This window comes from Salvelinus fontinalis, chromosome 23 (assembly GCF_029448725.1).
Source record: "Salvelinus fontinalis isolate EN_2023a chromosome 23, ASM2944872v1, whole genome shotgun sequence".
NCBI lineage: Eukaryota > Metazoa > Chordata > Actinopteri > Salmoniformes > Salmonidae > Salvelinus > Salvelinus fontinalis.
This window is the reverse complement of record NC_074687.1, coordinates 28,964,035-28,986,863: the sequence shown is the minus strand read 5'-3', so window position 1 is coordinate 28,986,863 and position 22,829 is coordinate 28,964,035. Positions and strand designations below refer to the sequence as shown.

Here is a 22,829-nt window from a genome sequence, read left to right as displayed (position 1 = left end):
TAGTATTTTCAAATACACGCCATTACTTTCCAAGTGTATTTCCAAATACATCGCAATATTAAACTATGTGCATTTTCAAAGAATTTGTGTGCAATTTGTATGTTACGATTTTGTTCTGGATAAATGACTAAAATGTCATTATTTCAGTAGGGAGTACATTCTCAAATCATAGACCCTTTGGCAATATTTGTTATTCTTCACATTGTTGCATTATGCAAACCTCCAGCCATTTGATTTAGAAAATAAAAACGTAAATGTAAATGGGGTTTTTTCTTTTCATATTTGTAACCAGTCGGCTCTTCTTAAAACCCCTACAGATGTTTTATACTAAAAACTGAAGAAGAGAAAACACAACGTCTTCTAATTGGCTCCAAGGCCAGTAACCCTCTCTGAAAATAGAAAGGCTAAGGGGCAAGTGAGAAAAGTGTGCTTTGATTGAAAAGAACTAGGCGACTTCTACTACAGTGTGTTGTTTTTGTCTTTTTTTTCTTTCACTTACGTGTTTAGATTTATGGTGTTGGGAATGTGCTGTTTCTCCCCTAGACTCCTCTTGCCTGTGGAACCAGTTTGCCTGCTCTAAGAACAAGTGCATCGCCAAGCAGTGGCTGTGTGATGGAGAGAACGATTGTGAGGACGGACTGGATGAGAGTGTGCAGATCTGTGGTAAGTACCCACGGTCATGTGGCAATACTTTGGGTGAAGGCAACATGTATCTCAAACATGCAGTTTGAGACCAGTCTGACAACCTGATTGCAACATTGTAGAACATTGTTTTGAGACCAGTTATAGACCTTTGAGTTCTAGACTAGGCTCTTGAAATTATGCAAAGAAATGAAATTAAAGAGATTAAAAATACTTTGACGACGTGGTGAGGGAAAATTGATTTTTCATCATTATAGCCAAGAGGCAGAGCAATTTCACAGCATAAATGAGATGTTACAATAATTAACTTCCCAATAAACAGAAATAATCATACAACAATAAATAGAAAATGTTTGCTGGAAACAGTGGTATAATTGGATTGTAATAGAAAGGTCAAGGCAATATTAATGAAATAGCCCTAAACCTTTCCCTACACTATTGCAATCGAAAGCAAGAAAGTGCATTTTAACCAGACAAGCATTATTGAGCAAATGTACTTCTGTTTATTTTCACAGAATGAGGATTTTCATTAATTGCTTTGTATTGTCTCTGAGGCCACATAAACCGTAACAGATCTTGTACGATATAGGCCTATGCTTGAATGTAAGTGGCAAGAAGGGAATGGATATTATAATATATCCATTCTACATTGTAACTCATAGTGGTCTTAGGATGTAGTTCAGCTTAGTACATTATGCAGTTTGCTTGACCTTTCCCCTCTTTCCCCCTATTTGCCCCCTCAGGTTTGGTAACGTGTGCTCCAGGGTTATTCAGCTGCCCTGGGTCCTACGCCTGTGTCCCCAAACACTGGCTCTGTGACGGGGAGAGAGACTGTCCTGATGGCAGTGACGAACTGGCTGCAGCTGGATGTGGTAAGTTTGCATTGGCCCTCCATGTTAATGTTAGATAGTAAAGATAGTGTTGTCTGTGGCTCTATCTGTTAGATGACAACAAAAGATCACTCCATGTCAATGTTGATTGGGTAACACTTGACATTGTTTTCCCTGTTACTATGTACTATAGCTACACAGTAATAACTATAGTAAAAACATAGTAGTTAAATAGGTAATTGTGTGTAATTACATATTAATAAGGTTGTTGCACAATCAGTTATTACACAATTGGAACAAGGAATGTGTAATTACACATCCTCTTGCTGAAGATTATTCCACATGTTTAATTACTGATGTTATTACACATGTACTTGTTCCACTATGTAAGTAATGTTTTGTAATAACACATTTCAAAGCCACCTGTGAATTACCATGTTAATAACTCAACCCAAAATCTGTCCTAGTTACATGTAACTACAAGGTGCCACTACCATCAAATCCACACCTCCCGGGTGGCGCAGTGGTCTAGGGCACTGCATCGCAGTGCTAGCTGCGCCACCAGAGTCTCTGGGTTCGCGCCCAGGCTGGGCTGGGTTCGCGCCCAGGCTCTGTCGCAGCCGGCCGCAACCGGGAGGTCTGTGGGGCGACGCACAATTGGCATAGCGTCATCCGGGTTAGGGAGGGTTTGGCCGGTAGGGATATCCTTGTCTCAGTATGTAAAAATGTAAAAAAATAATAATAAATGTAAGAAAATGTATGCATTCTACTGTATGTCGCTCTGGATAAGAGCGTCTGCTAAATTACTAAAATGTAAATGTAAAAATGTAAATGTAATACCAGGATTAATAAATAGGCTAGGACCTGGTAACACCATTCTGTATACATCTGGCCCTTCTTTGGACACTGTGCTAACAAACCTCCAACCGAGCTTCAACGCCATACAACACTCCTTCCATGGCCTCCAACTGCTTTTAAATGCTAGTAAAACTAAGTGCATGCTCTTCAACCGATTGCTGCCCGCACCCTCCCGCCCGACTAGCATCACTGCTCTGGACGGTTCTGACCTGGAATATGTGGACAACTACAAATACCTAGGTGTCTGGTTAGACTGTAAACTCTCCTTCCAGACTCACATTAAGCCTCTCCAATCCAAAATTAAATCTAGAATTGGCTTCCAATTTCGCAACAAAGCCTCCTTTACTCATGCCGCCAAACATACCCTCGTAAACTGACTATTCTACCGATCCTTGACTTCGGCGATGTCATTTACAAAATAGCCCCCAACACTCAGCAAACTGGATGTAGTCTATCACAGTGCCATCCGTTTTATCACCAAAGCCCCATATACTACCCACCACTGCAACCTATATGCTCTCGTTGGCTGGCCCTCACTACATATCCGTCGCCAAACCCACTGGCTCCAGGTCATCTATAAGTCTGTGCTAGGTAATTCCCCGCCTTATCGCAGCTCACTGGTCACCATACCAACACCCACACGTAGCACACGTTCCAGCAGGTACAGTTGAAATCGGAAGTTTACATACACTTATGTTGGAGTCATTAAAATTATTTTTTCAACCACTCCACACGTTTCTTGTTAACAAACTATAGTTTTGGCAAGTCGGTTAGGACATCTACTTTGTGCATGACACAAGTAATTTTTCCAACAATTGTTTACAGATTATTTCACTTATAATTCACTGTATCACAATTCCAGTGGGTCAGAAGTTTCCATACACTAAGTTGACTGTGCCTTTAAAGAGCTTGGAAAATTCCAGAAAATGATGTAATGGCTTTAAAAGCTTCTGTTAGGCTAATTGACATCATTTTAGCCAATTGGAGGTGTATCTGTGGATGTCTTTCAAGTTCTACCTTCAAACTCAGTGCCTCTTTGCTTGACATCATGGGAAAATCAAACAAAATCAGCCAAGACCTCAGAAATAAAATTGTAGACTTCCACAAGTCTGGTTCTTCCTTGGGAGCAATTTCCAAATGCCTGAAGGTACCACGCTCATCTGTACAAACAATAGTACACAAATATAAACATCATGAGACGATGCAGCCGTCATACCGCTCAGGAAGGAGATGTGTTCTGTCTCCTAGAGATGAACGTACTTTGGTGTGAAAAGTGGAAATCAATCCCAGAACAACAGCAAAGGACCTTGTGAAGATGCTGGAGGAAACAGGTACAAAAGCATCTATATCCACTGTAAAACGAGTCCTATATTGACATAATCTGAAAGGCCGCTCAGCAAGGAAGAACCCACTGCTCCAAAACCGCCATAAAAAAGCCAGACTACGGTTTGCAACTGCAACTTTTTGGAGAAATGTCCTCTGGTCTGATGAAACAAAAATAGAACTGCTCAGCCATAATGACCATCGTTGTGTTTGGAGGATAAAAGGGGAGGCTTGCAAGCATACTTCCAAAGTTGTGGCAAAATGGCTTAAGGACAACAAAGTCAAGGTATTGGATTGGCCATCGCAAAGCCCTGACCTCAATCCTATAGAAAATTTGTGGGCAGAACTGAAAAAGCGTGTGCGAGCAAGGAGGCCTACAAACCTGACTCAGTTACACCAGCTCTGTCAGGAGGAATTGGCCAAAATTCAGCCAACTTATTGTGGGAAGCTTGTGGAATGCTACCCGAAATGTTTGACCCAAGTTAACTTCTTATGGCTGCAGGGCGGTGCCGGTACACTTATGACAACAGCCAGCTCAAAGTGCAGGGCGCGAAATTCAAAAGATATTTTTTTTAAATATTTAACTTTCACACATTAACAAGTCCAAGACACCAGATGAAAGGTACACATCTTGTGAATCAAGCCAATATGTCCGATTTTTAAAATGTTTTACAGGGAAGACACAATATGTAAATCTATTAGCTAACCACGTTAGCAAAAGACACCACTTTTTTTACTCCATCAGTTTTTTACTCCATCAGTAGCTATCACAAATTCGACCAAATAAAGATATAAATAGCCACTAACCAAGAAACAACTTCATCAGATGACAGTCTGATAACATATTTATTGTATAGCATATGTTTTGTTAGAAAAATGTGCATATTTCAGGTATAAATCATAGTTTACATTGCAGCTACAGTCAGAAATTGCACCGAAAGCAGACAGAAAAATTAGACACCAACGCCAAATACCTAATTACTCATCATAAAACATTTCTGAAAAATACATAGTGTACAGGAATTGAAAGACAGGCATCTTGTGTTTCCAGACAATATTTCCGATTTATCAAGTGTTTTACAGCGAAAACACAATATAGTGTTATATTAGCTCACCACAATAGCCAAAAACACAAGCAATTTCTCAGTAGCAAAAGTAAGCGATCGTAACAAACAAGCAAAAGATATACAATTTTTGACTAACCTTGATTTTCTTCCTCAGATGACAGTCCTATAACATCAGGTTATACCGACACTTATGTTTTGTTCGAAAATGTGCATATTTAGAGCTGAAATCAATGGTTACACCGTGTGCTAACTTAGCTACTTTTCCCCACTACGTCCGGATTTTTCCTGACACTTTTTCTGACACACATATTCTGACCAAATAGCTATTCATAAACATAACAAAAAAATACATGTTGTATAAATGATAGATCCATTAGTTCTTAATGAAATCGCAGTGTTAGAATTCAAAAAAATAACTTCATTATGATATGCAGCTTCGGTATAGCTAGAGTACCCAAACGTTGGCCGCTCACGACTAGTTCACATGCACGACAGATATATGAAATAGCATCATAAAATGTTTCTTACTTTTGCTGATCTTTCATCAGAATGTTGGACAAGGTGTCCTTTGTCCAGAACAGTTGTTGTTTGGAATTAGAACGGACACTTTCCCTCTTCATTTAGCACGCGCGCTAGCCGGGTGGCACGAATCGCTCCATCGTCAACAAAGTCAGAGAACGGAACACGGCAAAACTCCTGAAAAAAATTCAATAATCTGATTAAACTATATTGAAAAACATACTTTACGATGATATGGTCACATGTATCAAATAAAATCAAAGTCGGAGATATTGGTCGTCCATAACGGCAGCTAAACAGAAGGCAATCCCACTGTCCAGCGCGCGCTCCTCAGAGTACCGGAAACGAGGGACACGTCATACAAAGAGCCTGTATTCAACGTCAGACCAAGATAAACACAACATTTCTTCTCTCACAGCCTCTTGACACCCAGGGGAACGTCTATGAAGTGCACTTAGACTCTTACGTTTCATGCCCATGTATAGGCAGGAAGAAAAGCAGAGCCTCGATTTCAGACTTTTCACTTCCTGGTCAGGAAGTTTGTGCCAAATGAGTTCTGTTTGACTCACAGATATAATTCAAACGGTTTTAGAAACTAGAGAGTGTTTTCTATCCAATAGTAATAATAATATGCATATTGTATGAGCAAGAATTGAGTACGAGGCCGTTTGAAATGGGCACATTTTATCTGGCTACTCAATACTGCCCCTGCAGCCCAAACAGGTTAAACATTTTAAAGGCAATGCTACCAAATACTAATTGAGTGTATGTAAATTTATGACCCACTGAGAATGTGATGAAAGAAATCAAATCTGAAATAAATCATTCTCTCTACTATTATTCTGACATTTCACATTCTTAAAAGAAATTGTTGATCCTACCTGACCTAAGACAGGGAAATTTTACATGGATTAGATGTCAGGAATTGTTAAAACTGATGTATTTGGCTAAGGTGTATGTAAACTTCCGACTTCAACTTTATATTGCACTGGTCATCCCCAAAGCCAACACTTAATTTGGCCGCCTTTCCTTCCAGTTCTCTGCTGCCAATGACTGGAACGAATTGCAACATTCTCTGAAGCTGGAGTCTTATATCTCCCTCTCTAACTTTCTGCATCAGCTGTCAGAGCAGCTTACCAATCACTGTACCTGTACACAGCCAATCTGTAAATAGCACACCCAACTACCTCATCCCCATATTATTACTTACCCATTTGCTCTTTTTTGCAACCCAGTATCTCTACTTGCACATCATCATCTGCACATATATCACTCCAGTATTAATGCTAAATTGTAATTATTTTCGCCTCTATGGCCTAGTTATTGCCCACCTCCCTAATCTTCTACATTTGCACACACTGTACATAGATCTTTCTATTTTTCTTTTCTTTTGTGTTATTGACTGTATGTTTGTTTATGTGTAACTCTGTGTTGTTGTTTTTGTCGCACTGCTATGCTTTATCTTGACCAGGTCGCAGTTGTAAATGAGAACTTGTTCTCAACTGGCCTAAAGGTGAAATAAAATACAATAAAAAAACAACAACAATTGTAACAAGGCACACCCTGTCATTAACTGCTGGTCATTTTCAATTAGTTTATTTCTATTGTACATTTCTATTGTACATACTAAACCGAAAGTAAAAGATGCAAAAATGAAAGTTAAGACCGGGAAGCATAGATATAGCGCACATATTTTAGACTTGCTTTCCATGAGAATCACAGATATGTAACTCACATTTTTATGTGAATTTGGTCTCGTTGCCCAAAAAGTTACATATTGCAGCTTTAATGTAAAGTGAAGTGACATTTTTTTTAATTACTTTGTAGTTACAATGTAACATCCTTTGCAAACAATAGGCTAACCAGGAGAAATTAAGGAGACAGGAGAACATTTTTCAGTTGGACTTATCTTTAATGGATTTGACAAACCATTCAAATTCAATTCCCCATATCAGAATCAATGGAATAAATATTTTAGTTGGCTTTACCACTCTGTGTTAGTATGATTTACTAACTAGGATTTCCACATTATTCACTAAAGTAGCTAGCTAGCCAAGCACTGGCACAATGTCAACAAGTTTTCCAACTTGGTCAATAAACGTTACTAAATCGCCATAAAACTCACGAAACATTTAGTTTACAATGTTATTTCATCATTTTTTGACTCTTACATTGCATCTTTGCACGTTACAAACATATTAAAACATAACAAATTAAGAGACAGAAATGGCATGTGGCTTCCATTTTGGCTGCAGAGGAGAGTGTGAGAGGTCAGTGTGATGTCACTACCTGGCGTTCCTCTGACGTCTTGTTTTCCTTCTTTTGAATGTGCAAACATACAATATCAGTCACTAAATAGTGAACAAAAAAGGTTAACAAAATGTTTAATGAGTTTTTGTTTTTTAGGATTTTGGAGAAGTTAGAGTTCACCAGGAATAAAAATGAAAGTGATAAGAAAATACCTCCTCCACCTCCACCCCACTTCCTCCAGTGCTGACTCCATATTGTTGAGCATATGCATTGTGATGCCACATCTCTAGAGTGATGTTGACTCATAATGTAACCCTTCAACATTGTTTCTCACCCCCCCTAGCACCCAACAACACATGTGATGACAACTCCTTCCGTTGCCACAACAAAGCCTGCGTCCCCATGCGTTTTGTCTGTGATCATGACGATGACTGTGGGGATGGATCTGACGAGTCACTTGAATGTGGCAAGTAGATTTGTTGCTTTGTCTTCATTACCACAGAGTAATAACTGAGTAATAACATTGTATTACATTATAACAGAGTTAAAACTCATTAAGACCTTACTGTAACAGAAAATTAGTTGGAAGTAGAATGCCTTTACAGTAATCTAACTCGGATCTGCGATGATGTGTTGGCCTGTGTGAGTGTCAGTTAGTGAGGCTGCAGCGCTCTCTTTGTATCTCTGGCTCTGCAGAGTACCGGTCCTGTGGACCTGAGGAGTTTCGCTGTGGGGACGGCCGCTGCCTGCTGAGTGCTCAGTGGGAGTGTGACGGCTACCCGGACTGTCCTGACGGATCTGACGAGCTGCCCCTGAACCTCAAATGCCTGGCTGCAGGTAATGTAGTCTACTGCTGTTAGTACTTTCTGGCTGTAGGTAGTATAGTCTACTGCTGTTTACTTAGATACAAGTACTGTCTGCTGCTGTTTGGTTCTCTCTACAGTACGAATCTATCCATTACTGTCAGCAGTCTAACTAATAGAGGATAGAAACCAAAGATATGAAGACTGTACGAGTAAAACTTTCCAAATAGCATTCATCTGTTGATCTTGGAATCTTGAATAAAGTTAATCTGATTTACCAAAATGCAGTATAAAAAATGACTATCGGAAATACTTTTTGCTTCACCATTGAGTTATAAATTACCTTCCAGGGAGTCTGTGCAACGGTTCATTCTTCATGTGTTCCAATGGACGCTGCATCTCTGAAGGGAGTCTGTGTGACAAGAAAGACGACTGTGGAGACAGGTCCGATGAGAAGAACTGCAACGTGAACGAGTGTCTGAATCGCAGAGTCAGTGGCTGTACACAGGACTGTCAGGAACTTCCTGTTGGATACAAGGTAGGAATCACCACACTCGGGCCTTGATACGTAACTTGGACAACTCCACTTGGACCAGTATACTCAGAATCATAATCAAGGTTAGTTTTCCTTTCATCAGGTTTTTTAAGTTCTTGATATCCAATCCTTAGTTCTGTCAGAGACAGATTGATAGGTGAACAGTTGTAACATGCTGGAGCGTTTGCAGGTATTACCAATAATAATGTAGCCAAAACAATAGACACGTTTTAAATAAGTACAGAACCTGAGTTTAATCAAGGAAACTGTATTGTTTCTAAAATATTTTGTATGCAGAAGCCTATAACACAGCACTGGTAAAGTGGCAACATTATTATCTCCTTATTTTCATGGCACAACATTGATTATGTTGTGCCTGAGGCTATATTAGGCTTACCCACACAAGCTAAAAACACACACACACAGTCAAGCAAGCAACCACAGTCAATCCATCACAGGTTATACACACAGTACAGTAGGATCCTATCATCATATTGTATACACACCTATGCTATGGATACAAGTGATGAAATATGAGTAAATGGTTTTGGGAAGGCTTCCGTGCCAGCTGTCCAGGAGCGTGTTTGTTTGCTGGTCAAAGAGAAAGGCTGTGTCTCAAATGACACCCTATTCTCTAGTGTACTACTTTTTTTACTAAAGTCCTATGTGCCTTAGATAGGGAATATGGTGCCATTTGAGCCACAGCCAGAGAGAAGGACAGTTCTGCTGAGTGTTCTGAGGGGTGACTGTGCTATTCTGCTGTCTGGCCTGGATCCAGGGCACGGTCGTCGCTCCAGGGTGACCCCACAGCCATCAGAGATGTCAGAATAACACACTCTGACCCTCACTCTGGGTTCTCCCCTTGCCCCCTCCTTGCCCCCTCCTTGCCCCCTGCTCTCTGCATTACAAAGTGACCAACAAGGATAGAGTAAAAAAGTATTCCCTGACCTGGCTGACTAGAGACTGAAGCATAACAGAGCTGGATGACCAGAGAGCACATCAACAGAGACCCCGAGCTCATCCATCTGGCCTGAACAGATATATCAGCAGAAAGGCCTGGAAGGTTAGAACTGTAGATCAGAGAAGAATTTAAGCAGTGGCCAGTAACAGCTGATACAGTAATTTTGGGCTGGATTTGCTGAATGGAAGCAGTTTTATTTTATTTTGTATTGTTGTATTGCCATGACATGTACAGTATGTCATCATACTGATGCCAGTGTTTTTTTATTGGTCTTGTGTTATTTTCTAAGTAGATGTACTGGCAAATTGAGAAGTTAGATTTAAGTGAGTGTTACAATTTAAAATTGTAGCTGAATGTCCCTCTGTCTCTGCAAAGCATTTACTGTATCAACCAGCTGCTGCAATATCTTGAGTAAATAGACTACAATTTGTTAAATTTGTCTAGACTAAAATATGCTCCATTACTTCTCTGTTTGTGTGATGATCAGTGCAAGTGTTGGCCTGGATTCCGGCTGAAGGATGACGGGAAAACTTGTGTGGACGTTGATGAATGTTCCTCCAGCCTGCCCTGCAGCCAGCGTTGCATCAACACCTATGGATCCTTCAAGTGTCTGTGTGTGGACGGCTACGAAGCCCTGGAGCGCAGCCCCAACACCTGCAAGGCTCTCTCAGGTAAGGATATTCACGTCTTGGTAATTAGCTTGTAGTGTATTAACCTGCTGTCCTTCAGAATGGTTCTCTAGTGATGTACAGTATTTCACAAGAGATGTTCTAAAGGATGTTTACCTATTTTCAGAAATGTCAAGCTTAGTCCTGTAGAATACCGGTACTGTACTGCAGTCTGATGGAATGGTTCCAGTGACACATTGGATTCCAGTGTTTTTTGTTTTTGTTTACCTTATTCTAAAGGACATTTGTTTGTTCTCATACTTTCAGTGGAGGAACCTTTTCTCATACTGGCAGATCATCATGAAATCAGGAAACTAAGTGTGGATGGATCAAACTACACCATTTTGAAACAGGTAAGAGGAAACCATATATCTACAAGATAATATAGAAAACATATATCTACACAAGTGAAAGTATTTGTTTTAAACTGATGCCAAAATATGCATATGAATCTTAGTCTGTCTGTCACTTTGTTTTGGAAAGGTAAGACCGTCCAGGGTAAAATGACAGAAACCAGAAGATCAAGTGCACACAATTAGATCTGTAACCGTATCTGGTTTGCATATATTTATACCTGTCAGTAAAATTTACATTGCTACAATCCTGCCATGTTGCATTTAGTTAAGATTTTACATTTGAGTCATTTAGCAGATGCTCTTATCCAGAGCAACTTACAATTAGTGCATTCATAGTTGTCCTTGTCTTGTGTTTCACATGTCTCTGATTCATCTGCTGACTTTGACTGTTAATGAGAGAGAGGGGGAGAGAGGGGGGGAGAGAGAGAGATTAAAACCGGATCATGAAATGGAACCGTGAAACCTTAATGGTGCAACATTTAAGATCTGTATAGTGACACATCTGTTATAACAAGTGGCCCACAATACTGGCCCTTTGAAAACACCCTCATTTAGCCCTATTAATACTCTCTGCCTGCAAAGTGAGTCATTATGTAAATCAGTTAAATGTAGTCTATTTAGTGTCTTCTTTGTACTAAGTACTGACACTTTTTGTATATCATTGCCTAGTAGGTAGCCTAGCGGTTAAGAGATTTGGGCCAGTAACTGAAAGGTCACTGGTTCAAATCCCAGTGACCTTTCACTGGGATTTGAAGATGAATCATCTGCTGATGTGCCCTTGAGTGATTAGCATTTAACTCTAACTGCTCTGGATGAAAGAATCTGCTAATTTACTAAAATGGAAACTGATAAATGTATGGTATATTGCATTTAATGTCTTTGTACAAAATACTGACACCTTTTCATGGATCACTGCCTAAGCTAATTGAATCATGTACGGTATCTTGTTTGTATTTTAATTTCAAAGTGATCCAGGTTACTTAGATACAGGTATAGTTATTTGGAGAGATAATGGACTTTCTTACAGCAAAATGTTCACTATGATCAATCAATCAATCAATTTTATTTTATATAGCCCTTCGTACATCAGATAATATCTCGAAGTGCTGTACAGAAACCCAGCCTAAAACCCCAAACAGCTAGAATGCAGGTGTAGAAGCACGGTGGCTAGGAAAAACTCCCTAGAAAGGCCAAAACCTAGGAAGAAACCTAGAGAGGAATCAGGCTATGAGGGGTGGCCAGTCCTCTTCTGGCTGTGCCGGGTGGAGATTATAACAGAACTATGCCAAGATGTTCAAAAATGTTCATAAGTGACAAGCATGGTCAAATAATAATCATGAATAATTTTCAGTTGGCTTTTCATAGCTGATCATTAAGAGTTGAAAAACAACAGGTCTGGGACAGGTGGCGGTTCCATAACCGCAGGCAGAACAGCTGAAACTGGAATAGCAGCAAGGCCAGGCGGACTGGGGACAGCAAGGAGTCACCACGGGCGGCAGTCCCGACGCATGGTCCTAGGGCCCAGGTCCTCCGAGAGAAAGAAAGAGAGAAGGAGAAAATTAGAGAGAGCCAAGATTTTCAAAATGTTCATAAATGACAAGCATGGTCAAATAATAATCAGGAATAAATCTCAGTTGGCTTTTCATAGCCGATCATTAAGAGTTGAAAACAGCAGGTCTGGGACAGGTAGGGGTTCCATAACCGCAGGCAGAAGAGTTGAAACTGGAATAGCAGCAAGGCCAGGCGGACTGGGGGCAGCAAGGAGTCACCACGGCCGGTAGTCCCGACGTATGGTCCTAGGGCTCAGGTCCTCCGAGAGAAAGAGAGAAGGAGAAAATTAGAGAGAGCCAAGATTTTCAAAATGTTCATAAATGACAAGCATGGTCAAATAATAATCAGGAATTAATCTCAGTTGGCTTTTCATAGCCGATCATTAAGAGTTGAAAACAGCAGGTCTGGGACAGGTAGGGGTTTCGTAACCGCAGGCAGAAACAGTTGAAACTGGAATAGCAGCAAGGCCGGGCGGACTGGGGACAGCAAGGTGTCAGCATGCCCGGTAGTCCTGACGTATGGTCCTAGGGCTCAGGTTCTCAGAGAGAAAGAGAGAACGAGAGAATTAGAGAGAGCATACTTAAATTCACACAGGACACTGGATAAGACAGGAGAAGTACTCCAGGTATAACCAACTGACCCTAGCCCCCCGACACATAAACTACTGCAGCATAAATACTGGAGGCTGAGACAGGAGCGGTCAGGAGACACTGTGGCCCCATCCGAAGAAACCCCCGGACAGGGCCAAACAGGAAGGATATAACCCCACCCACTCTGCCAAAGCACAGCCCCCACACCACTAGAGGGAAATCCTCAACCACCAACTTACAATCCTGAGACAAGGCCGAGTATAGCCCACAAAGTTCTCCACCACAGCACAACCAAGGGGGGGCGCCAACCCAGACAGGAAGTTCACGTCAGTAACTCAACCCACTCAAGTGACGCACCCCTCCTAGGGACGGCATGAAAGAGCACCAGCAAGCCAGTGACTCAGCCCCAGTAACAGGGTTAGAGGCAGAGAATCCCAGTGGAGAGAGGGGAACCGGCCCTGGAGAGACAGCAAGGGCGGTTCGTTGCTCCAGAGCCTTTCCGTTCACCTTCACACTCCTGGGCCAGACTACACTCAATCATATGACCTACTGAAGAGATAAGTCTTCAGTAAAGACTTAAAGGTTGAGACCGAGTCTGCGTCTCTCACATGGGTAGGCAGACTGTTCCATAAAAATGGAGATCTATAGGAGAAAGCCCTGCCTCCAGCTGTTTGCTTAGAAATTTTAGGGACAATTAGGAGGCCTGCGTCTTGTGACCGTAGCGTACGTGTAGGCATGTACGGCAGGACCAACTCGGAAAGATAGGTAGAAGCAAGCCCATGTAACGCTTTATAGGTTAACAGTAAAACCTTGAAATCAGCCCTTGCCTTAACGGGAAGCCAGTGTAGGGAAGCTAGCACTGGAGTAATATGATCAAATTTCTTGGTTCTAGTCAGGATTCTAGCAGCCGTATTTAGCACTAACTGAAGTTTATTTAGTGCTTTATCCGGGTAGCCGGAAAGTAGAGCATTGCAGTAGTCTAACCTAGAAGTAACAAATGCATGGATTAATTTTTCTGCATCATTTTTGGACAGAAAATTTCTGATTTTTGCAATGTTACGTAGATGGAAAAAAGCTGTCCTTGAAACAGTCTTGATATGTTCGTCAAAAGAGAGATCAGGGTCAAGAGTAACGCCGAGGTCCTTCACAGTTTTATTTGAGACGACTTTACAACCATCAAGATGAATTGTCAGATTTAACAGAAGATCTCTTTGTTTCTTGGGACCTAGAACAAGCATCTCTGTTTTGTCCGAGTTTAAAAGTAGAAAGTTTTCAGCCATCCACTTCCTTATGTCTGAAACACAGGCTTCTAGCGAGGGCAATTTTGGGGCTTCACCATGTTTCATTGAAATGTACAGCTGTGTGTCATCCGCATAGCAGTGAAAGTTAACATTATGTTTTCGAATAACATCCCCAAGAGGTAAAATATATAGTGAAAACAATAGTGGTCCTAAAACGGAACCTTGAGGAACACCGAAATGTACAGTTGATTTGTCAGAGGACAGACCATTCACAGAGACAAACTGATATCTTTCCGACAGGTAAGATCTAAACCAGGCCAGAACTTGTCCGTGTAGACCAATTTGGGTTTCCAGTCTCTCCAAAAGAATGTGGTGATCGATGGTGTCAAAGGCAGCACTAAGATCTAGTAGCACGAGGACAGATGCAGAGCCTCGGTCTGACGCCATTAAAAGGTCATTTACCACCTTCACAAGTGCAGTCTCAGTGCTATGATGGGGTCTAAAACCAGACTGAAGCATTTCGTATACATTGTTTGTCTTCAGAAAGGCAGTGAGTTGCTGCGCAACAGCTTTTTCTAAAATTTTTGAGAGGAATAGAAGATTCGATATAGGCCGATAGTTTTTTATATTTTCCGGGTCAAGGTTTGGCTTTTTCAAGAGAGGCTTTATCACTGCCACTTTTAGTGAGTTTGGTACACATCCGGTGGATAGAGAGCTGTTTATTATGTTCAACATAGGAGGGCCAAGCACAGGAAGCAGCTCCTTCAGCAGTTTAGTAGGAATAGGATCCAGTATGCAGCTTGAAGGTTTAGAGGCCATGATTATTTTCATCATTGTGTCAAGAGATATAGTACTAAAACACTTAAGTGTCTCTCCCGATCCCAGGCCCTCGCAGAGCTGTGCAGATCCAGGACAGCTAAGCCCTGGAGGAATACGCAGATTCAAAGAGGAGTCCGTAATTTGCTTTCTAATGGTCATGATCTTTTCCTCAAAGAAGTTCATGAATTTATTACTGCCGAAGTGAAAGCCATCCTCTCTTGGGGAATGCTGCTTTTTAGTTAGCTTTGCAACAGTATCAAAAAGAAATTTTGGATTGTTCTTATTTTCCTCGATTAAGTTGGAAAAGTAGGATGATCGAGCAGCAGTGAGGGCTCTTCGGTACTGCACGGTACTGTCTTTCCAAGCTAGTCGGAAGACTTCCAGTTTTGTGTGGCGCCATTTCCGTTCCAATTTCCTGGAAGCTTGCTTCAAAGCTCGGGTATTTTCTGTATACCAGGGAGCTAGTTTCTTATGACAAATGTTTTTCGTTTTTAGGGGTGCAACTGCATCTAGGGTATTGCGCAAGGTTAAATTGAGTTCCTCAGTTAAGTGGTTAACTGATTTTTGTCCTCTGACGTCCTTGGGTAGGCAGAAGGAGTCTGGAAGGGCATCAAGGAATTTTTGTGTTGTCTGAGAATTTATAGCACGACTTTTGATGCTCCTTGGTTGGGGTCTGAGCAGATTATTTGTTGCGATTGCAAACGTAATAAAATGGTGGTCCGATAGTCCAGGATTATGTGGAAAAACATTAAGATCTACAACATTTATTCCATGGGACAAAACTAGGTCCAGAGTATGACTGTGGCAGTGAGTAGGTCCAGAGACATGTTGGACAAAACCCACTGAGTCGATGATGGCTCCGAAAGACTTTTGGAGTGGGTCTGTGGACTTCTCCATGTGAATATTAAAATCACCAAAAATTAGAATATGATCTGCTATGACTACAAGGTCTGATAGGAATTCAGGAAACTCAGAGAGGAACGCTGTATATGGCCCAGGAGGCCTGTAAACAGTAGCTATAAAAAGTGATTGAGTAGGCTGCATAGATTTCATGACTAGAAGCTCAAAAGATGAAAACGCCATTTTTTTTTTTGTAAATTGAAATTTGCTATCGTAGATGTTAGCAACACCTCCGCCTTTGCGGGATGCACGGGGGATATGGTCACTAGTGTAACCAGGAGGTGAGGCCTCATTTAACACAGTAAATTCATCAGGCTTAAGCCATGTTTCAGTCAGGCCAATCACATCAAGATTATGATCAGTGATTAGTTCATTGACTATGACTGCCTTTGAAGTGAGGGATCTAACATTAAGTAACCCTATTTTGAGATGTGAGGTATCACGATCTCTTTCAATAATGGCAGGAATGGAGGAGGTCTTTATCCTAATAAGATTGCTAAGGCGAATACCGCCATGTTTAGTTTTGCCCAACCTAGGTCGAGGCACAGACACAGTCTCAATGGGTATGGCTGAGCTGACTACACTGACTGTGCTATTGGCAGACTCCACTAAGCTGGCAGGTTGGCTAACAGCCTGCTGCCTGGCCTGCACCCTATTTCATTGTGGGTCTAAAGGAGTTAGAGCCCTATCTATGTTGGTAGATAAGATGAGAGCACCCCTCCAGGTAGGATGGAGTCCGTCACTCCTTAGCAGGTCAGGCTTGGTCCTGTTTGTGGGTGAGTCCCAGAAAGAGGGCCAATTATCTACAAATTCTATCTTTTGGGAGGGGCAGAAAACAGTTTTCAACCAGCGATTGAGTGCTGAGACTCTGCTGTAGAGCTCGTCACTCCCCCTAACTGGGAGGGGGCCAGAGACAATTACTCGATGCCGACACATCTTTCTAGCTGATTTACACGCTGAAGCTATGTTGCACTTGGTGACCTCTGACTGTTTCATCCTAACATCGTTGGTGCCGACGTGGATAACAATATCTCTATACTCTCTACACTCGCCAGATTTAGCTTTAGCCAGCACCATCTTAAGATTAGCCTTAACGTCGGTAGCCCTGCCCCCTGGTAAACAGTGTATGATCGCTGGGTGATTCGTTTTAAGTCTAATACTGCGGGTAATGGAGTCGCCAATGACTAGGGTTTTCAATTTGTCAGAGCTAACGGTGGGAGCCTTCGGCGTCTCAGACCCCGTAACGGGAGGAGTAGAGACAAGAGAAGACTCAGACTCAGACTCCGACTCGCTACATAATGGGGAAAACCGGTTGAAAGTTTCTGTCGGCTGAATGAGCGACACCGGTTGAGCATTCCAACAGCATTTCCCTCCAGAAGCCATGAGAAAGTTGTCCGGCTGCGGGGACTGTGCGGGGGGATTTATACTAACGTTACTATCTGTACTTACTGGTGGCACAGACGCTGTTTCTTCCTTTTCTACACTGAAATTACCCTTGCCTAACGATTGCGTCTGAAGCTGGGCTTGCAGCACAGCTATTTTCGCCGTAAGGCGATCGTTCTCCTGTATATTATGAGTACAGCGACTGCAATTAGAAGACATCATGTTAATGTTACTACTTAGCTTCGGCTGTTGAAGGTGTTGACGAACCATGTCCAGATAAAGCGTCCGGAGTGAAAAAGTTGAATGAGGGAAAAAAGTTGCGATGGAAAAACTAAAAATATAAACGGTAATTAAAAACAGAAACAAAACAAAAAACGTAAAGTTGTCAGCTAGCAAAGTAAAGTAAAGTTGGCAGCAAAACGCACAGCAACAAAACGCACAGCAACACATCTGCAGATTCAACAGGAAGTGATCACAGTACTTCTCATTCCTATTTCATAGGAAATATTTTAGCAGAGATATATGTGGTCTAGGTTGCCTAGCCTGACCTTGTTATGAAGAGGAGATGATAGTTGAGATGTTGTTTCAGAAGAGCCACAGCTGCTTGCTTCTTACAGAGAGAGCTCTGTATTACAGTATATACCCTGTGTACCATCTACGTTTAGGCATTACATCATTTTGTCATTCTCCAGCTTGTCAACCTTCCAATTTCAATGTGATTCTTCACTCGCCCTCCCTGTGGGGGAGTCGAACTGCTCGTGTTGATTGACAGTGGGAAATAGTGTTAGTGAGGTCCCTACGGAGAATCTATTTCAATCACGGTTAGGCCTCATCACCACTGTCATGTTAGCCACTTGAATCCCAAGTTCATTTTATGAATCACACACTCTGAGAATAGAGTTTAACCTGGGGGAATTCTATAGGGGCCTATTGAGAATCATCTCTTCCTCCTGACTCTGTTGAGTGGCCTGGCTGGACTCAGCAGCAATCATTCACTTTAATCACTATGTTAGCATTAATGGAAGCTGAAGTGGGGGGATCTGCATATGGCCATTTCTACTAAGTAGCGCTGCTGCATTACTGTCTGGCTGACACTCCACTGACCTCGTGTCAGTGTGTCAAACCATTACATGTTCAATGTAAGCCATGCCACTAATGACTTTATGTAAATCTGAGATGATGATCCAATCAGCATGTTACAGTTATTAACCCTTTTCATCAGATGGAATGTATCTGGACTTAATCACACAACAAATGCAGTTGAGTCATCTTACCATATCCATCATTTTCATACAATTAGGCCTACAATATACTTTATTATGCCTGATGATAGGACTACATACACTACATACAATAGGCCTACTTTGGACCTCTGTCTTTCTCCTCCTTTGTATTATTAAATGTAAGAGATTGAGTCCGCCCATATGCAGTCCTTTCCTCCAATGAGCTGCTCTGTCTGAGAGAGAGAGGAAAGAGAGTGCTCCCCTAGAGAGGTCCCTAAGGATACTGGCGCAGGCTGTCTTTGAGGGTGTTGATGATCTGATGAAGATGTCTGGTACAGCCTGTCAGATTCTCCGACACCTTATCCTGGCACCTGCCGTGCAGCCCAGCAGAGGAGGTGCAATTGTTAAGGGAGTGTTTCCTATCTGACTGACAGGGGGTCTTCTGAACATGACAGCAAGAGATGTACCTCACTCTTATGTCTTTGATAGGATAGGGCTTCTCTTGGTAGTGCTTCAGTTTTCACTGGGTTTAAGAAAATAGCTGAAGACAGTCACTGCATTTCGCAGGAGACTCATGCATGCTTTTATTACAAGCAGGCTTGACTACTGTAATGCTCTCCTGTCTGGTCTACCCAAGAAAGCCATTAGTCAACTGCAAAACATACAGAATACTGCAGCACGGGTACTGACCAAGACCAGAAGGAGAGCACACATTCCACAGGTTTTAAAGTCTCTGCACTGGCTGCCTATGAGTTTAAGAATTCATGTTAAGATGATTTTATTGGTTTTTAAATCAATCCATGATTGTGCACCCCAATACATGTCAGGCATGCTTTTAAGTTATGTAACCAGTAGGTCCCTCAGGTACTCTGGCACTGGTCTTTTAACTATCCCAAAGCCTTGGGCCAAGAGGCATGGCGATGCAGTCTTTAGATGTTATATCCCCAGCCTCTGGAATCAGTCAGAGAACCTGAAGGGGGCCTTAACTGTGGACATATTTAAAACAGATCTTAAAACACATTTTTAGCTTTGCTTTTCCTTAGCGTGCTTTTTAGTTGTTTACTTAGTTTCTTTGTTTTGTTTTTTTATCTTGTTTGTTTTGAAGTAAATATTTCAGCATTTATTTTCATTGCTCCTTTTCCTGTCACCACGTGACCAAACTGAACTATATTCTACAGGTTAGCTAGACTCCTATCCCCAAGCGTGTGTGCCAAATTTCATTACTCCCAGTCAAACAGATCAATAAATATAAACATGTGCCCATTATAGCACATAAGAAACAATACTGTGCAGCCGTATTCATTGACCTGGCCAAGGCTTTCGACTCTGTCAATCACCACATCCTCATCGTCAGAGTCGATAGCCTTGGTTTCTCAAATGATTGCCTCGTCTGGTTCACCAGCTACTTCTCTGATAGAGTTCAGTGTGTCAAATCGGAGGGCCTGTTGTCCGGGCCTCTGGCAGTCTCTATGGGGGTGCCACAGGGTTCAATTCTTGGGCCGACTCTCTTCTCTGTATACATCAATGATGTCGCTCTTGCTGCTGGTGAGTCTCTGATCCACCTCTACGCAGACGACACCATTCTCTATACTTCTGGCCCTTCTTTGGACACTGTGTTAACAACCCTCCAGACGAGCTTCAATGCCATACAACTCTCCTTACAAGTAGAACTAAATGCATGCCGCCTCTCCTTCCAGTTCTCTGCTGCCAATGACTGGAACGAACTACAAAAATCTCTGAAACTGGAAACACTTATCTCCCTCACTAGCTTTAAGCACCAGCTGTCAGAGCAGCTCACAGATTACTGCACCTGTACATAGGCCATTTATAATTTAGCCCAAACAACTACCTCTCCCCCTACTGTATTTATTTGTTTATTCATTTCGCTCCTTTGCACCCCATTATTTCTATCTCCACTTTGCACGTTCTTCCACTGCAAATCTACCATTCCAGTGTTTTACTTGCTATATTGTATTTACTTCGCCACCATGGCCTTTTTTTTGCCTTTACCTCCCTTATCTCACCTCACTTGCTCACATTGTATATAGACTTATTTTTCTACTGTATTATTGACTGTATGTTTGTTTTACTCCATGTGTAACTCAGTGTTGTTGTATGTGTCGAACTGCTTTGCTTTATCTTGGCCAGGTCGCAATTGTAAATGAGAACTTGTTCTCAACTTGCCTACCTGGTTAAATAATGGTGAAATAAAAAATGAAAAAAATAGTGCCACCGTGTGGTTGATCACAATGTCCTTGCAATGGTTGAGTCTTGACATTGTTTGGAACATGTGTATCAAGTTTTGTTAAAATATGAATATCTTGTGTGGGATTTTATATGCATTTATGTGCCAGACCACGACCAGGTGAATGTTTATTGGTAGAGTAGAGACCATGTTGTGTGAGATGCTAGCTTGGAAAATATTGCATTGAGAGACCTTGGGCCAAATATGCTGTATGTTAAGTTTCGTGCAGATCAGTCATTCGGTGCCAGCAGAGTAGTGTTTTAAGTGTTTTCTCACAAAATTCTAAATGGCGTCTTTGAGGCAAATGTGTTCCTTATGAATAGAGAGACCTATTTGCCTATTTGACTCTAGGTCAAATGGGGCATTCCACTGCATGAGAGGGTGTGATTCATGGGCCTTTACCATCATGCCAATTTGCACCCTCCTAGGCCATCTCACAGCAATTTCTATATTTCACCAAATCTTTGGAGAACCGGAATAATGAACATCAACAAATACAGTAGGGTGTCAACCAGCTTCGCTGCTTGAAACCCTAACTAAATCTAAATGTGTTGACCGGCCAGTATGTGTGGATTACTTACATTTGTGAATCACCGACTTCCAGAGTCTCACTGAAGAAGATGCCCTCACTTACAGTATACATACAATGCTTTCGGGAAAGTATTCATACCCCTTGACTTTTTCCACATTTTGTTATGTTACAGCCTTATTTTAAAATAGATTAAATATTTTTTTCCCCTCAATCTACACACAAAAACCTATAATGACAAAGCAAAAACAGGTTTTTAGAAAATGTTGTAAATGCATGTTTGTTTTTTCTACTGAAATATAACATTTACATATTGTAAGTATTTAGACCCTTTACTCAGTACTTTGTTGAAGCTCCTTTGGCAGCGATTACAGCCATGACTCAACCTGGGTATGACGCTACAAGCTTGGCACATCTGTATTTGGGGAGTTTCTCCCATTCTTCTTTGCAGATTCTCTCAAGCTCTGTTGGGTTGGATGGGGAGCGTTGCTACTCAGCTATTTTCTGGTCTCTCCAAAGATGTTCGATTGGGTTCAAGTCTGGGCTCTGGCTGGGCCACTCAAGGACATTGAGAGACTTGTCCCGAAGCCACTCCTGCGTTGTCTTGGCTGTGTGCTTAGGGTTGTTGTCCTGTTGGTAGGTGAACTTTTGCCCCTGTCTGAGCAGGTTTTAATCAAGGATCTCTCTGTACTTTGCTCTGTTCATCTTTCCCTCGATCCTGACTAGTCTCCCAGTCCCTGCCGCTGAAAAACATCCCCACAGCATGATGCTGCCACCACCATGCTTCACCGTAGGGATGGTGCCAGGTTTCCTCCAGACGTGATACTTGGCATTCAGGCCAAAGTGTTCAATCTTGGTTACATCAGAGCAGAGAATCTTGTTTATTATGGTCTGAGAGTCCTTTAAGTGCCTTTTTGCAAACTCCAAGTGGGCTGTCATGTGCCTTTTCCTGAGGAGTGGCATCCGTCTGGCCACTCTACCATAAAGACCTGATTGGTGGAGTGCTGCAGAGATGGTTGTCCTTCTGGTAAGTTCTCCCATCTCCACAGAGGAACTCTGGAGCTCTGTCAGAGTGACCATCAGGTTCTTGGTCACTTCCCTGACCAAGGCCCGTCTCTGCCGTTTGCTCAACTTCTTGTTCCCAACTTCTTCCATTTAAGAATGATGGAGGCCACTGTGTTCTTGGGGACCTTCAATGCTGCAGAAATGTTTTGGTACTCTTTCCCAGATCTGTTCCTTGACACAATCCTGTCTCAGAGTTCTAGGACAATTCCTTTAACCTCATGGCTTGGTTTTTGCTCTGACATGCACTGTCAACTTTGGGAGCTTATTTATATTGGTGTGTGCCTTTCCAAATCATATCCAATCAATTGAATTTATCACAGCTCCAATCAAGTTGCCGAAACATCTCAAAGATGATAAATGGAAACAGGAAGCATCTGAGCTCAATTTCAAGTCTCATAGAAAAGGGTCTGAATATTTATGTAAATAAAGTTTTTCTGTTTTTTATTTTTAATACATTTGCAAAATAAAAAA

At 41.8% G+C, this 22,829-nt stretch overlaps 1 protein-coding gene across 6 annotated transcripts in view; it reads left to right on the top strand.

Moving 5' to 3' along the window:
* Positions 1-22,829, top strand: part of LOC129821085 (low-density lipoprotein receptor-related protein 1B-like) — a 458,866-nt gene that overhangs the window by 363,447 nt on the left and 72,590 nt on the right. For 5 of the 6 annotated variants that reach the window (XR_008754267.1, XM_055878362.1, XM_055878363.1 and 2 more), the window contains 7 exons: positions 544-663; positions 1,386-1,514; positions 7,833-7,955; positions 8,186-8,326; positions 8,643-8,830; positions 10,276-10,459; positions 10,724-10,809. Coding sequence is in view for 5 of the 6 variants with exons in the window: in XM_055878362.1 (XP_055734337.1) it covers positions 544-663; positions 1,386-1,514; positions 7,833-7,955; positions 8,186-8,326; positions 8,643-8,830; positions 10,276-10,459; positions 10,724-10,809 (971 nt within the window). In the remaining variant the exon portion in view is untranslated. The remainder of the gene's footprint in view (positions 1-543; positions 664-1,385; positions 1,515-7,832; positions 7,956-8,185; positions 8,327-8,642; positions 8,831-10,275; positions 10,460-10,723; positions 10,810-22,829) is intronic. The other variant, XM_055878360.1, reaches the window with a different exon arrangement.